We start from the raw sequence: 15,465 nt of genomic DNA, 5'->3' as shown, positions 1-15,465 counted from the left end.
GTTATTATTACATATACTGCATGTTAACATATATTTGGAGTTAAAAATAGGTTATTCTGTATTCCTTTGATGATTTTTTTATTTTATTTTTTTCAATATCAGGAAAGGAAAAACCACACTTCTGAAGCACATTGCCAACAGAGCCCTTAGCATCCCACCTAACATTGATGTTCTTCTCTGTGAACAAGGTAAAGCCGAGTCGCTGCTCTGTTTCTTTATCTGTTTCCCTGAAGGCGCAGGGAATATCACACACTGAAAGTTTGACACTTTTTGAAACACATAGCTATTAGCTAACTTTAAAATTGAATTCAGCCAACCAATGTACAACCGATTTTTCTGTTACTTTTAAGGAAACTTTTGGAACAGTAGACTTTCATTTATTTTCAAAACTTCCTGAAATGCTGATATTCTCATTACATGTAAGCATGACGTGGATAAAAAGAAACTCTATTGTGACGGATGCGTTATAGCCCCCTAAATGGGATATTTTTAAAGCCAGAGTTTTGAAATGTGCACTCTAAAACTTCCTTTACGTGTAAATGTAAGGCCAAAACCAATGCGTTTTCAAAAATATCCATATATATGTGTAGGCAGCTTCTTGTTCCTCATGTTCCCTTCATCATTCCTGCATTTTTTTTCAAATTCTTGTTCCTCACAGAAAATGAGCCAAAGCCAGTGAATCTCATTGTAAAAAAATAACTGATGCTATTTTTCCCAAGCAAAAAAAGGGTCAAAATGACCCGAACAGCTTACAAGGGTTAAGTACCATCACCTGGCCTACTCGTAGCTGGATGCTGATATGGTCGTTTGGGACATGTTTGCAAACCTGCCGTGTGTGTGCGTGTGCGCAGAGGTGGTGGCTGACGACACTCCGGCAGTGCAGGCGGTGCTGAAGGCGGACACGCGGCGTCTGAAGCTCCTGGAGGAGGAGAAGCAGCTGCAGACCAGACTGGAGGCAGGAGACGACAGCGTGACAGACAGACTGGACAAGGTGAGGAAGGGCTGATGCTAGGCTGCAACCTAGCTAATAGCCCAAACCCAACTGCATAACCTACAGCAGTGGATTTCAAAGTGGGGGCTGGGGACCCCTGGGGGTCCGCGAGGGGTAGTTAGGGCGGCTGTGGCAAGTAGGCAAGAAAAGCATAACAAACAAAATAAATCTTTCAATAAATATAATGACCAACGTACACCAAAATAAACCAAAATTAAACTTAGCAATATTACCATCAGTTAAGATTATTATCATCTATCGTATCTCTGAACATTACCACTATTATTGTTACGTTTTATTTGTATTAGTTTTTTTATTTGCAGGTTATCAGACAGTTACCAGTTTTGATTTTCTTGCAACCATATGATTGCAGATCGCAAGCTGATCATGAGGTGAAACTGCTAGTCTTTACCCCATGTACAAACTCATGATTGATTGACCTCTGAGCAAAAAAATCAACCCAATTCCCAAATAGTCATGCAACTGATAAATCGTGGCGAAATTGGGCCACGACATCATGACATCTGACACCACGAGGCCGTAACCACAAGGCAGGACGGGAGTTGGGATGATGGAAAGAACCCTGGGCCATAGTCATGGTCATGGAATTGTCCTGGCTCTATCCTCCAATCACAATGCTGCATCTGTGCAGCGAGTTGGTGATTGCAGGTTTAGCACATTGACAAAATGACCACCCTGGCCAATTACGCACAGACAGTTCAGCAATATATTACACTTGGCTGATGCTTCTATCCAAAGCAACTTGGTTATTTACAGGGTATTTGTTATAGTCCCTGGAGCAGTGTGGTTATTAGCTGTTGTTCCAAACACATGGATAGGCGACAAAACTTTTTGCTACGGCTGTACTACTGGTGCTGCAATGACCTCTGGAAGAGTACCTCTCTATTATACAGCTCTGGGGTGAGTTTCTCAAAAGAGAAGTTGTTAGCCTGTTAGCAACTTCGGTAGTTGCCAATGGGAAAATGCATTGAAAACAACAAAGTAGCTAATGTAGTAAGCAACTTTGGTTTTGAGAAATTCACCCCAGATTAACTCTTTGTTGCTCCCTTCAGGTTTACGAAGAGCTGAGGATAATTGGTGCCGCAGCTGCCGAGGCAAAGGCCCGCAGGATTCTGGCCGGTCTGGGCTTCACCTCGGAGATGCAGAACCGGCCCACCAAGAAGTTCTCTGGAGGCTGGAGGATGAGAGTCTCCCTTGCCAGGTTGGTGTCGCCAGAGACGATTGATAAGGTAGAGACGATTCATAAATGTACTTTTCTTGGATCCATGCGACGTAAGGTGTGTACACCCCTTCAGGAGACTAGCAGAGGTTGAGCATGAATGGAGTTCCCTTAGCGCTGTAAATGGTGGTAGTGCATGTCGTATGCAAACCACCCCTGAGTGCCACAGAGCAAAAGAAGAAGAATGTGACAATTACGCCCTTTTAGGAAACCAGCTTCCTGGAATACCTCAGCAGGGTGCATGTAAAATAACTGTAAGTCGCTTTGGATAAAACCGTCAGCTAAGTGTAATGTAATGCAATATACAGGGTTCCCACTGGTGCTTGAATTCCTTGAAAATACTTGAATTTCAATTAAGTGTTTTCAAGGTTGTGAAAATGCTTGAATTTTTTGTGAAGTGCTTGAAAATGCTTGAAATTTGTGTCAAGTCAAACTCAGTAAGCCAAATAATAGAAATAAATTGTTCAGGTGCATCAAAAATCTGAGGGAGTGAGATGTCAGATGGGGTTTGCCCTTGACACCCTAAAATTGATTAGAATGCAGGAAACTGCATCTTAGAAACGCAACATTTTCTGGGGGAGGACTCCCACACCCCCTTCCCGCGACCTATTAAAGGTGCTGGAAAACTGAAAATGTGGTGCTTGAAGGTGCTTGAAAAGTGCTTGAATTTGTTAATGAAAAAGGTGTGGGAACCCTGAATATATAATGTACTGTAATGTAATATGATGTATGTGTGGATGGTTCACAGGGCCCTCTTCATGGAGCCCACGCTGCTTATGCTGGACGAGCCCACTAACCACCTGGATCTCAACGCCGTCATCTGGCTTAACAAGTACGCAACACAATGTTATTTTGATTTATTTATTTTCTTTTAAGAGTGTTTTGGTATTTTTTACTTTATTTATGACGGTACAGTGGGAGAGAGACAGGAAATGAATGGGGAGAGAGATGGGGAAGGATTAGCAAATGACCCGGGCCGGAATCAAACCCGGGTCGCCAGCGTAGTAGCCCAGAGCTCTGCCATTAGAGCCACTGCAGGGCTACAGCACAGTATTATACCGCTGTAAAGGCAGTTTCCATCTAAATTCCCTTCATGGTTTTGTGCCCATCCAATTTGTAACTGAAGTAATTGGTGTATATTCTAATATAGATGACTTGATGACTAGATGACTATTGCTTGACCCCAAGCATTGTTGGATTGCTTGTCAGCTTCTCCCTGTCTCTTACACACATTTTTTATTTGCTTTTCTTCCTCTCTTTTTCTTTTTTTCTGTCTAGTTATCTTCAAGGCTGGAAAAAGACTCTTCTTATTGTTTCTCACGACCAGAGTTTCCTGGATGAAGTCTGTACAGATATCGTTCACTTAGACATGCAAAAGCTCTATTACTACAGAGGAAACTATTGTGAGTTCTCATGAGGCATCACGTTTTACCTCACACTTTTGATCCTTTTTAAAGAGACATTGTTCGGTTTTTTGTAATTTTTGTCCCCACCGAAGAGGGCGCTAGAAGAGCGAGACTTTGGAAATAACTCTGTGTCCAAATGTTGTTTATTTTCTTTCACACTTGTAAACACGGCATCAGCAGCAGCAGCAGGTTATAAACCTGTAGAAAATACACCAAAAATTGTGCTATCCATTAGATGCTATATTATTAAATGTATATATAAATAACAAATACAAATTTACCATAAAGCTTCAGCAATTACTGAATAAATATCTGCAGTTTCTATAAATAATTAATTCTTTAAAGTATAAACAAGATCCATAAATATCAACAATAGAATGCACAACAGCTATTTTGCATCACCAACAACAGACATTACACTTAATCAATTTCGATACATACAAACACCAAAGCCATCACTACAATTATCAGCTTCAAAGTAGCAGAAACAAGAGCCCATATACAAAAGCCAAGTGAGTGAACCACATCTCCCATCATGCGTTACAGGAAACAACTATGACTACGGCTCGACTACAGTACCCAGAATGCAATGCGAATCAGGAAGTAAGTGCAATAGCGCTTCCATTCAAACGATCATACCGGCAAACCAGTCAAGTTAACTTTAACATTAATCGGCGGATTAAAACAATGCACTAGCTAAGCGACCATAGTGACAAAGTTATTAACTTCTGACCAGATAAAGGACAGCAGCTGACGATCAAGTAGTTAAACAAAACCAGCGAGAGAAAGTAAACCCAGCACCTTACCGGTGATGTGCGCCGCTCTTCCAGCATTCAAATTTGATGTTGTCATTGTGCGTGCACGCTCCCGTTTATACGTATTTCTTGGACTATAACAGCCAACGGAAAGCAAGTACACTAAAGCCAGGTGAGTGCCCCACCCACCTAATCAGCTGTGCTGTGTTACATCTTATCACCCGTGTGTTGGCTTACCCTCCACCAAATGACAATGTGCAAAACACCTCCCACTTGACTGAATGATCGCAAGATCCAATGAAGTCATAATTTTAATTTCTCACTTTAAGAGTCCTTCAAAGTTCTTTTCAGGGTGTGTGTGTGTTTTTTTTTTTTGTTTTTTTTTTTTTTTTTTTGTGCATGATGCAGATTTGCGGCTCTTCATGATGTGCAATGAGTATGTACGTGCATGTATGCATGTGTGTGCATGTGCTGAACATAGTGGCAGCGTTCGGCGTGCACCACTACGTCAGATTAAGGCAGAGGACCTTGATCCTCCACCGGAAGAAGGACCACGAGCCTTCTTACATCCCTCTTTATCACAGTCGTAGGCAAAGGAGAGCTGCTCTTCTTGCAGCTGCTCGACTGTGATGCAGGAATGCCAGTGCAAGTTGTGATGTCGGCATCTCGGACGATCCCCTTGTTGTCAGGGTAGACGGAGAGAATTCTGCCCAGGCGGAACTGACCCCTCAGGGCATTTGGGTCAGCTACCCAGACAAGGTCGCCGACTCTGACGTTTCTCTCGGACTGATGCCATTTCTGCCGAATGAAGAGATTTGGGCCAGCAAGCTCCCTCCACTTGGCCCAGAAGCGATCCACCCCAATTTGGATAGCCCGCAACCGGCGCCAGGAATGGGTCTCCAGGTCAAGGCCAGAGGTGTCTCCAGCCATCGTTGCCCGACCCAGGATGAGGGAGTTTGGCGTCAGGTACTCGATGGAGCTCTCCTGCTCTTGAGCCCTGGCATCGATTGGTCGTTCATTGGTTAGGTTGGCAGCCTGGTAAAGGAGTGTTTGTAGCTCTCCCCATGTGAAGGACCCTGTGGTCCCGCCGAGGTTCATGAGTGCCCTTTTCAGAAGCTTCACAGCAGCCTCTGCAGCTCCATTCCTATGTGGTGCATCTGCCGGGTGAAACTCCCACTTCCACTCGGTTCCATGTCTTGCAGCCACATTTTCGATGGACAAGGTCTGCAGGCAATCCAGATGCTTGTAGAACTGCTGTAGAGCTGGTTTGGCGCCGATGAAGTTCGTCCCCCGGTCGGACCACAGTTTCCTTGGATGCCCCCTCAGGGCGACAAACCGGGTGTAGGCCAGGAGGAAGCTTTCTGCTGACTGGTCATCAGTGAGGTCCGCATGGACTGCTCTGGAGGCCATACAGCAGAATACAATCCCCCACACTTTCTTTGACGTCCTTCTTTTCACACTATCCTTGACCTCAAAGGGGCCAAAGAGGTCAAGGGTGGTGAATTCGAAAGGGCAAGCTCTCTGGGTGCGTTCTGGGGGCAGGTCGCTCATGACTTGCTGGCACATTTTGGCTCTACGCTTTGCGCAGATAATGCAATTGTTCTGCACCTTTTTGACAAGTCTTCGTCCCTGCATTATCCAAGCCTTTTTCCGTGCTCAAAGAAGAGTTGCAGCGATGCCCTCGTGATTTTCTTCATGGGCTTCGTTGACCAGAAGGGATGCAAGCTATGACTGGTATGGGATCAGTGGTACAGACACTTTATCCTCGTCCAACGACTGGACTCTTCCTCCACAGACAAGTAGACCCGTGGTGGGATCTTTTTGAACGACCAGGCGATCAAGTGTTGCGTCTTGAAACTTGACGTTGTGTTGGGCCTCGAGGGCCAAGAAGTTGAAGGCGGCAGCTCTTTCGTCAGTTGAGAGGTATGTTTTTGCCTCCCACTTTAGGGCTCCTGAGGTCTGGGTGCGTTTGCTCAGCCAGATGTCAACTGCTCTCTTCAGCCAGCCAAGAGCACCACACAGACATGTCAGAGAGCTGAATCTTTTTGGTTCAACTAGTTCCACGAGAGCGATGATGTTTTGGGCGGGCCATTCCCAGGGCTGAACTGTGGCGGACATGACTGTTGCAGAGAACGCCTTCCTTTGAAGCGCTGCAACATCTCCAGTGACTGAGGAGATAACTTCTCCAGCTGTTTTCCCATGCCATTCTTCAAAGGGGAGTTTTAGGAATCCAGGGCCTTCCTGCCATGCAGATCCTTCTGCAAGGTCCTCAGGGATTGCACCCCTTGTGATGAGATCAGCAATGTTTGCCTTCCCTTCAACCCATCTCCAGCTGTCGATGGGCCCAGCTTTTTGGATTTCCCCTACCCGATTGGCAAAGAAGGATTGATAGCCATAGCTATCCTTCTGGGTAGCTCCAAGAATGGTCTGGCTATCGACTATGTGGACCCACTTGTCGACTTGGATCTAGCAGTGCTTTTCGAAGTAGGACCTCAGGCGAGTTGCGAAGACAGCCCCGCACAGCTCTGCTTTGATGGCATCACCCTTTTGGTCTAGTGGGGTTAGTTTGGCCTTTGACTCGACTAACCTGACAATGATTCCATCAGCGGTCTCCCAGCGGAGGTAGAGAACGGCTCCGTATGAAGCTTCACTGCCGTCAGAGAAAAAGTGATGCCCATGGGGCGGCCTATGGCTCCAGGGAGAGTGAGGCTTCTAGTGAACCTCACCTTGCCGAGTCGTACGCACTGCTCGAAGAGGGTTATTGCAGCCTCCCTGAGATGCGGTGAGAGGGGGTCGTCCCAGGTGTCTTTGACAGGACGGTCTTTCCCAGCCTCCTGAAAGGACTCTCTCACCAGCATCACACCCCTTTGCTTGATGGGTGAGGCTAAGACAATAGGGTCGTAAAACCCTGCGACTTGGCTTAGCAGCACTCGGCGGGTGAGAGGGTCAGGGGTGTTAGCACGAACCTCTTCCTCTTGTAAGTCCAGCCCTGTTCTCATTTTTCCTCTCCGTTTCGAAAAATTCACAGAGGCGAGCAGGCGGAGCTTGTCGGAGTCTGGCTCGTGACCTAGACAGAGTGCCTTACTTTCCTCGTCTCGCATCTGATTAGGGAGTACCAGGCTCTTGGGCTCTGTTGCTCTGGGACAATCAGGTTCTTCCTTCCTCCCACTTTGGTCAGTGAGGACCCACGGCTTGAGTGAGAAGCCACCCGCTCTGAGTATTTCCTCGACTCCCTCAGTCATCTTGGCAAGTACTTGGAGGTCATTATGGGACGTCAAAATATCGTCAACGTAGCAGTCCTCTGTCAGAATGCGGCGCTCTGGGATCATGGATTCGAACTGGGGCAGGTTGGCGGTCTCTCTCATGGCTACCTGGGCGATGCAGCCAGCAGGTTTGTCACCAATATTGACTCTTACAACTGCAAACTCACCAATCTCTTCCTTGGGGTCGTCCCTCCAGAGGAATCGGTGGAGGTGTACCTCCTGATCTTTCAGCCACACCGAGTTGTACATCTTTCTGACGTCGCCGAGGGCTGCGTAGAGACCACTCCTAAATCTCAACAGGACTCCTCGGATGGGATTAAGAACATCAGGGCCTTTATGGAGTAGGTTGTTCAAACTCATCCTTTTGAACTCCTGGCTACTGTTCCAGACTATCCTCACTGGCGTGGAGCTGGAGTGGGGATTGGGCGCGAACAGGTGGCTGATGTACCACACTGGCCCGTTCCAAGCTTTGATATGTTCCCTGGTGAATTTGACAGCGGCTCCTCTTGCCACCATGTCATTGATTGGTTCTCCGTATGCAGCTTTCCACAGTGGTTCTTTAGCTAGCCGGGCCTCAGTGTTTCTGAAAGTTGCTTCCACAGCTTGGCGGTTATTTGGCAGTCTTGCAGGGTTGACATTCCACGGGTAAGCTGCATCCCAGTGAGGAGTATCACTGTGCTTATCAGCCAAGACATACGAGAGACAGCCTTTGATTTTCTCAAGTTCCCTTTCTTCTCCAAGGGTCATTTCTTGGCCACCCGGAAAGCACTTGCAGCTCCCGCATTTTGGGTTGCATGCCGCCCCGATGCTATCCCACTTGAACCATTCGAACACTTCTTTGTTCGTGGCAGCTGTGTTGCTGAAAGCAGTCGGTGGAAGGTCTTCGGCTGGAACAAGAATCTCCTTGTAAAGCCTTGAAGAGGTCCTCATTGTTCGAGCGAAGTGGGTCTCGGACTGGTGTAGTGTTAAGTCCACGCTTTCGAAAAGGTCAGGGTGAGTGCCACCAACTGTTTTGCCGAGCGGCCCATCCCAGAGGACAAGATCACCCTCCCTCTTTAACGGTTGAGGAACCAGACGACCCTCCCTGTGGCTGATTAGGAGGTCAATGGTCTCAGGCCTAGCAAGATCTGCCGCAGCAACACCTGGGAAGATTTTCTGGAGTTGTGCTGGGGTGACTGGGTGGCTAACCTCGGCGATGCTCTCTAGCCCATAACAGAGTAGCTTATGTTCAGCTACTGTGCCTTTAGCAGTTTTCACTCGCAGCCGAAGGGAATATCGGTTGGTTTTGACCGTTTTGGTCATGCCTCCGACACCATGTACCATTAGGCGAATGCTCTCACCACTCAACCCAAGCCTTTGGGCGGCACAATGAGTGATATAGTTGGTGTCGGAGGCGAGATCTAGCAATGTCCCGATAAGCTGACCGGAGTTGGTCGTGACTTCCAGGAGCATCATCACCACTGGATACTCTAAGGGCGCTTTCCCAGCAGAGCAGGTTATGGCAGAGGTCGTCTTATTTGAGAAAGCCTTCCGGAATTCATCCCGGAGCTCAGGGGTAACTTTTGCCAATAGCTCCTCCTGGTGGCTGGTCAGGCCAAGGCCTTTTCCATTTGATTTTTTCCTGGCACTTTCCAGGGGCATGGATCTGGAGCACAGCAGGTAATGGTGGGGCTCTTCGGATCTGCAGTCTGCCTTGGTGCAGACAAACTTTTTATTGTTGCAGACAGATTGAGAGTGGGGTCCAAGACACTGAGAGCACAGCTTGTTTGCATCGAGATGGCTTTTCTTGCTTGGCAGATCCATTCCTCGGAACGCAGTGCATGCAAAGAGCCTACCCGCGTGGGATGCGTCAGAGCAGGCCGTGCAAGCTTGTGGCTGGTAGCCCTTTTGGCCAGAGGTGGCTTTGGAGAATGCCTTTTTGGCAGACCTATCCACATACGATGATTTTGCCGGAGGGTTTCCTTCTCTCAGGCTCTCATCAAGCTGGTCGAGCTCCTCCAGTACCGCCTCCTGTTTCTGGAGGTACAGCAGCAGACAGTCAAAGTGAGTTTGGGGGGTGAATCCATGCAGGGGTTCCGCCTTGTATTCAATCCACTTTTCTTTAAGTGAGCTGGGTAGTTTCCGTTCCAGTGACTGTGCTACAAGCCTGTTCTTCAAGATGTCCTCCTCTCCAAGTATGACTAGGTTGCTCAGGGCCCTCTCCACAGCCTGGATTAGTTCGATCGCCTTCCGGGGATTGTTCCCCTTCACAGGAGGTAGGCTTTCAATATCCTCAGCAATTTTAAGGACGATCCTAGCCTTATTTCCGAAACGGTTGTCAAGGCGCTTGAACATCTCATCAGGGCTTGAACAGCTGGACAGAACCAAGTCCTTTTTGACGCGATCACTTAGGCTTGCCAGCAGGTGGAACCGTGTCACTCCAGCCGTTCTCATTGGGTTTCCTAGCTGTTCCAACTCAGCCCACTCGGCCTTCCAACGGTAATAATCCGTCATATCTCCTGAGAAAACAGGCAGCCGGGTTCGTTCGAGGCTGATTTGTGGCTTGGAGATGGTCTGCATGCTAGGCGATGGCGAGGGCGAGGCTACTGAGACGCTCGGTTGGTCCATCATTGGCTGTATCCCTGCCGCAGCAGGCTCTGATTTGGGCATGCGGCTAAGTTTTTTCCAATTCAGCTCCCAGTCCCGTGCTCTGCTTTTGAGCTTGAAGATTGTCTGCTTGTGGTGAGTCACTTTGTCAGAGACGAGCCGTTCCCAGGTTAGGACTTTCGGCTCTAATTCATGGATTCCTTCGAGAAGGCCATCACGCAGGGCGTCAAACTCATGCTCTGGCATCTCTGCAATATTAGCATTCTCCACTTCTTTGCATTTCTCCTCGGTTCCTTCTATGTGGAGCTGAATTTCACACTTTGCAAATTTGTTGTACAAGATGTCCCTGGTGAGCTGCATTGTGTCACCATAGACAGAGACACACTGCTCAACTCTTGTTTTAGTCCTCCTAGCCTCCTCTTCACTGCCCTCCACATCTTCCACGGCCTCCAAGAAAGCTAGTGCAGTGTCGTGCATTCTGTTGAAATCAGCGCTGAGTGCACGCATCTCATCAATAATTGCTCCCTTTTCCATGATGGTCGCAGTGAGAGACAGCTTATTTGCGCGTCTGGTGAATGCTGCTTGAGCAGAGGACCGTTTCCCTTTTAGTTCTGTTATTTCAGCGGAATCCATTTTCCTTTTGTTGATATTTTGAATGTTTGTAGAGGTGAAGTTTTATTTTGAGGGATATTTGACTTGTTGTCTTCCTCTTCTTTCGTTACGGCACCTCGGTTTATAACTGTTCGGTTTTTTGTTATTTTGTCCCCACCGAAGAGGGCGCTAGAAGAGCGAGACTTTGGAAATAACTCTGTGTCCAAATGTTGTTTATTTTCTTTCACACTTGTAAACACGGCATCAGCAGCAGCAGCAGGTTATAAACCTGTAGAAAATACACCAAAAATTGTGCTATCCATTAGATGCTATATTATTAAATGTATATATAAATAACAAATACAAATTTACCATAAAGCTTCAGCAATTACTGAATAAATATCTGCAGTTTCTATAAATAATTAATTCTTTAAAGTATAAACAAGATCCATAAATATCAACAATAGAATGCACAACAGCTATTTTGCATCACCAACAACAGACATTACACTTAATCAATTTCGATACATACAAACACCAAAGCCATCACTACAATTATCAGCTTCAAAGTAGCAGAAACAAGAGCCCATATACAAAAGCCAAGTGAGTGAACCACATCTCCCATCATGCGTTACAGGAAACAACTATGACTACGGCTCGACTACAGTACCCAGAATGCAATGCGAATCAGGAAGTAAGTGCAATAGCGCTTCCATTCAAACGATCATACCGGCAAACCAGTCAAGTTAACTTTAACATTAATCGGCGGATTAAAACAATGCACTAGCTAAGCGACCATAGTGACAAAGTTATTAACTTCTGACCAGATAAAGGACAGCAGCTGACGATCAAGTAGTTAAACAAAACCAGCGAGAGAAAGTAAACCCAGCACCTTACCGGTGATGTGCGCCGCTCTTCCAGCATTCAAATTTGATGTTGTCATTGTGCGTGCACGCTCCCGTTTATACGTATTTCTTGGACTATAACAGCCAACGGAAAGCAAGTACACTAAAGCCAGGTGAGTGCCCCACCCACCTAATCAGCTGTGCTGTGTTACATCTTATCACCCGTGTGTTGGCTTACCCTCCACCAAATGACAATGTGCAAAAGAGACACTAAGTTTAAAATTAAAACTAATGTTTTTAAATTTTTAAACTTTTTCGTGTAGTGGTTGATCAGCGTGTAACAAGGTGAACGCCACTTATGAAATTGCTTTGTGTCTGTTTAGGAACTACATTGACAAGCTTGTCATTCCAACCCGATAACATCCAAGACAATTTGCTAAAGATAAAAATGTCTAATGGTTGCTTTATTTTTTATGAAAGTTACAATACTAAAACATACTTTTCACCGTGGTTGTTGTTAACGTCTTAAATAAGTATTTATTGTATTTTTGATTTATCTATTTTTTAGTAACTTTCAAGAAGATGTACGTGCAGAAGCAGAAGGAGCTTCTGAAGCAGTATGAGAAACAAGAGAAGAAACTCAAAGACCTGAAGGCTGGAGGAAAGTCAACAAAACAGGCTGTAAGTGTTCAGTCAACCAACATATTCCTTGTCCTGTTAAAGAATAACTTCATTACAACTGCATGTTGAAATTGACTGCTCATACTACCCTGGTCTTGTCAGTACCTGAGGTTTTTTTTCTTCTTCTTCAGCCTTTTCCGAGATCCTGGTCATTGTAATGGGGGCAGCTGTTTGTTTACATATCAAAAAAACATTTTTATTTATTCCCAAAAACATCCAAAAGGTTATGCAACATCAGCAGACAACTAGCAAACAGCGGTACCTTTTGGGAAAATATTTTGAGTAGGCCTATGTTAACTTTTTTTTAAATGTAAACCAACACTGCCCCCATTAGAATACCTCACATCTCGGAAAGGGCTGAGCCGAAAAATGTGGCATCACCGGGTAGTACTGACAAGTCAAGGGTAGCGTGAGCAATACAACAGCATATTGAAATTGACTGAAGTGGTCCTTTAATTGTTTTATCCATTCCAATATCCAAACTCCCATCCTTTACTTGTACTTGTGGCCTCACGCTTCGTCGATACCTCACCTCTGTGGGACAAAACCATAACGTTTTCCCTCTGTCAGCCTAGGCACGACAACTTTTGGGGGGCTTCTCCTCTTTCAACATACTGCTTGCAAAGGAGACAATTACCTTTTTGAATTGCGTTTTTTCCGAGATATTGAACTTCTATCGTCATATGACATATTCAGGGTGGCCGCGGGCCCTTAAAAAGTCTTAAAAAGTTTTAAATTTCATTTTCGCCAAATAAGGCCTTGAACAGTCTTATTTTGTCTTAAATTTTCAACCCAAATGTCTTAAATTTGTGGAGCTTAATTTAGGGAGGAATAATTGTCAGCCATGTGATGAACTTCGCGACGGAAATCGGGAGTTGTTTGAGATGTCATCATGAAGCCACAAGCACAAGGGAGGACGGGAGTTAGGATAATGGAGAGGACATCCTGGGCCTATACTACAAAGCTGGTTCAGGAGTAAATTCTTAAGAAAATGAGGACTCTGGGGTCTTCTATTAGGTGATTTACCTCTTAACCTGGTTTACTCCTGAACCAGCTTTGTAGTATAGGCGCCCTTTGTATACATTTGGTGTTTGGTTGCCTTTGGCAGTCACGGCCCACAATGAAGATGCCAAGCTGGGCAGAATGTGGTTAAGAACTCTTTCCTAGCTCTATCTTTGTCAAAGGGAAATAACTAGCACACAGGTAATTCAATGCTAGCTCGGGGTGGAATCAATGCCCAGGGTTACAGTTCCACAACGTCACTGAAGGAAGTCCCCAATACCCTGGTTCATTTTTTTGACATTATACATCTGACATGTCTGGCAATACCCAAAGGATCTGAGCTTAGTTGTAACCAACTGGACATTTATCTGTGCTTGAAGATGTTGCTAAAAGTTCAGTTTCTGGCAACTTAAAACACTAATAAATTGGAATCTTCAGACACTTTTCCAGAGGATTGGTTTCCTACAGGGGTGAACAAACTTGACTGAGAACGCAAGGGCCTCCACACACTGGTTACAACAGCACTGAGGAGCCCTGTCGGTTCTGACATTTTCGGTTACTCCCCGCACACTGGCACTCACGTGCTATAAATAATAAATGGCCAATTTCACCCCATGGATGATCAATAGGCGGCTCTGATAAAATAGAACTCTGCCGTAATTGGTTGGGGACGTTAGCGGCAGGGTTGTATTATAAATGGTGGAATCGAACATTGGCTGAGAAGTACTCCTTTTGCGCACTTTTGTCGTTAGAGATGTGCGAAGGTCCTAAAACTGCCATGTGCCCCTCCAACTGCAGGACCCCCAGACCAATGGGTTATTCCCCATTCCTTGTCAAAAGTAAGGCCTCGTAGGGGCCCCAAATTGCTAAATCCGCCACTGCCTCTATCCATAGGTGCCGGAATTGGGGATGCAGTGGTGCACTTGCATCCACACTTTTTGGGCTCCCTAAACGAGGCCTTAACGACTTTTACTGCAGACAAATTAGTGGGGTGCAGCAGGAGTAACATTGTTAAGAAAAAAAGCACCAAAAAAAAAGCACCAATCTAACACTGTGCGGTCCGGTACTCGATTCGGATTGGCTGATAGCTGTGGTCAATCGAGTGTAAACCTACACCTTTCACATGACGATTCTATGCGCGTCCAAGTTAGACCCAGCGCATCTACGTCGGTGATGAGAATATGTTGCAGTTGGGGTAGGGAGTCTGCAAGAAGAGCACATCTTTGCACCATCTGTGGTTGGGGTATCAGTGTGATTGCAAAGACATTTCATTGCTGCAGTGTTTATCACCCCTTGCTGAGTTTTTGTAGCAAAGTGTGTTTTCTGGCTGCGCAACGCACGCACGCACACCGAGTAACGTTGCCGGGGTAACCACAATCACTTCCTCAACTTGTCAACTTGTCAACTCGTCGCGGATTAAATGAATTGTCATTAAAGCGTTTTTAAAGAAATTTGGTCTGCGATTAAGTGTAACAGTGTTAGATAAGCAATAAGCCACTTGAGTCCGTGGGTTACGCTCTATTGATAACGGGCAAGGGGACGTTTACGGCACTCCGCTTCGCGCCGTGCCCCACTCCCCTTGGCCGTTATCAATCGAGCGTAACCCACGGCCTCTCGTGGCTTATTGCTTATTGCTTATCTAACGCTGTTACACTTAATCGCAGACCAAATTTCTTTAAAAACACATTTCTTTAAAAACATATTTAAAACTCGTTCCCTCTCCATCGCCTCTATCCTTTTCCAGGAGAAGCAGACCAAAGAGGCCCTGACGCGGAAGCAGCAGAAGGGCAAGAAGAAGGGCCAGGAGGAGGAGAGCCTGGAGGCCCCTGAGCTGCTCAAGAGGCCCCGGGAGTACACAGTCAAGTTCACCTTCCCCAACCCACCGCCCCTCTCGCCACCCATCCTCGGACTGCACGGTGAGAGAGACACCCTAGTTGTTGTTGTTGTCCCACCCCTCCCTCCGTCCGTCTGTCTGTCTGTTTGTCTGTCAGCAGGATAACTCAAAAAGTTATGGACTGATTGGATTTTGATGACATTTTGTTGGAGTTGTTGGAAGTGACAAAAGAAAGAAGTGATTGAATTTTGGTGGTGATTTGGGTCACAAT

General features: G+C 46.1%; 1 protein-coding gene and 1 long non-coding RNA gene across 3 annotated transcripts in view; both read left to right on the top strand.

Moving 5' to 3' along the window:
• The window catches only part of LOC134436604 (uncharacterized), a 265,909-nt gene that overhangs the window by 239,697 nt on the left and 10,747 nt on the right, over positions 1–15,465 (top strand). The window lies entirely within an intron of this gene.
• Positions 1–15,465, top strand: part of abcf1 (ATP-binding cassette, sub-family F (GCN20), member 1) — a 32,435-nt gene that overhangs the window by 6,743 nt on the left and 10,227 nt on the right. For both annotated transcript variants that reach the window (XM_063185881.1, XM_063185882.1), the window contains exons 14-20: positions 103–188; positions 852–991; positions 2,065–2,213; positions 2,980–3,063; positions 3,510–3,634; positions 12,246–12,358; positions 15,105–15,276. In XM_063185881.1, the coding sequence (XP_063041951.1) occupies positions 103–188; positions 852–991; positions 2,065–2,213; positions 2,980–3,063; positions 3,510–3,634; positions 12,246–12,358; positions 15,105–15,276 (869 nt within the window). The remainder of the gene's footprint in view (positions 1–102; positions 189–851; positions 992–2,064; positions 2,214–2,979; positions 3,064–3,509; positions 3,635–12,245; positions 12,359–15,104; positions 15,277–15,465) is intronic.

The sequence above is a fragment of the Engraulis encrasicolus genome, chromosome 20 (assembly GCF_034702125.1).
Source record: "Engraulis encrasicolus isolate BLACKSEA-1 chromosome 20, IST_EnEncr_1.0, whole genome shotgun sequence".
NCBI lineage: Eukaryota > Metazoa > Chordata > Actinopteri > Clupeiformes > Engraulidae > Engraulis > Engraulis encrasicolus.
Note: the sequence above shows the minus strand (reverse complement) of the source record. Positions and strands in the feature narration are given on the sequence as shown.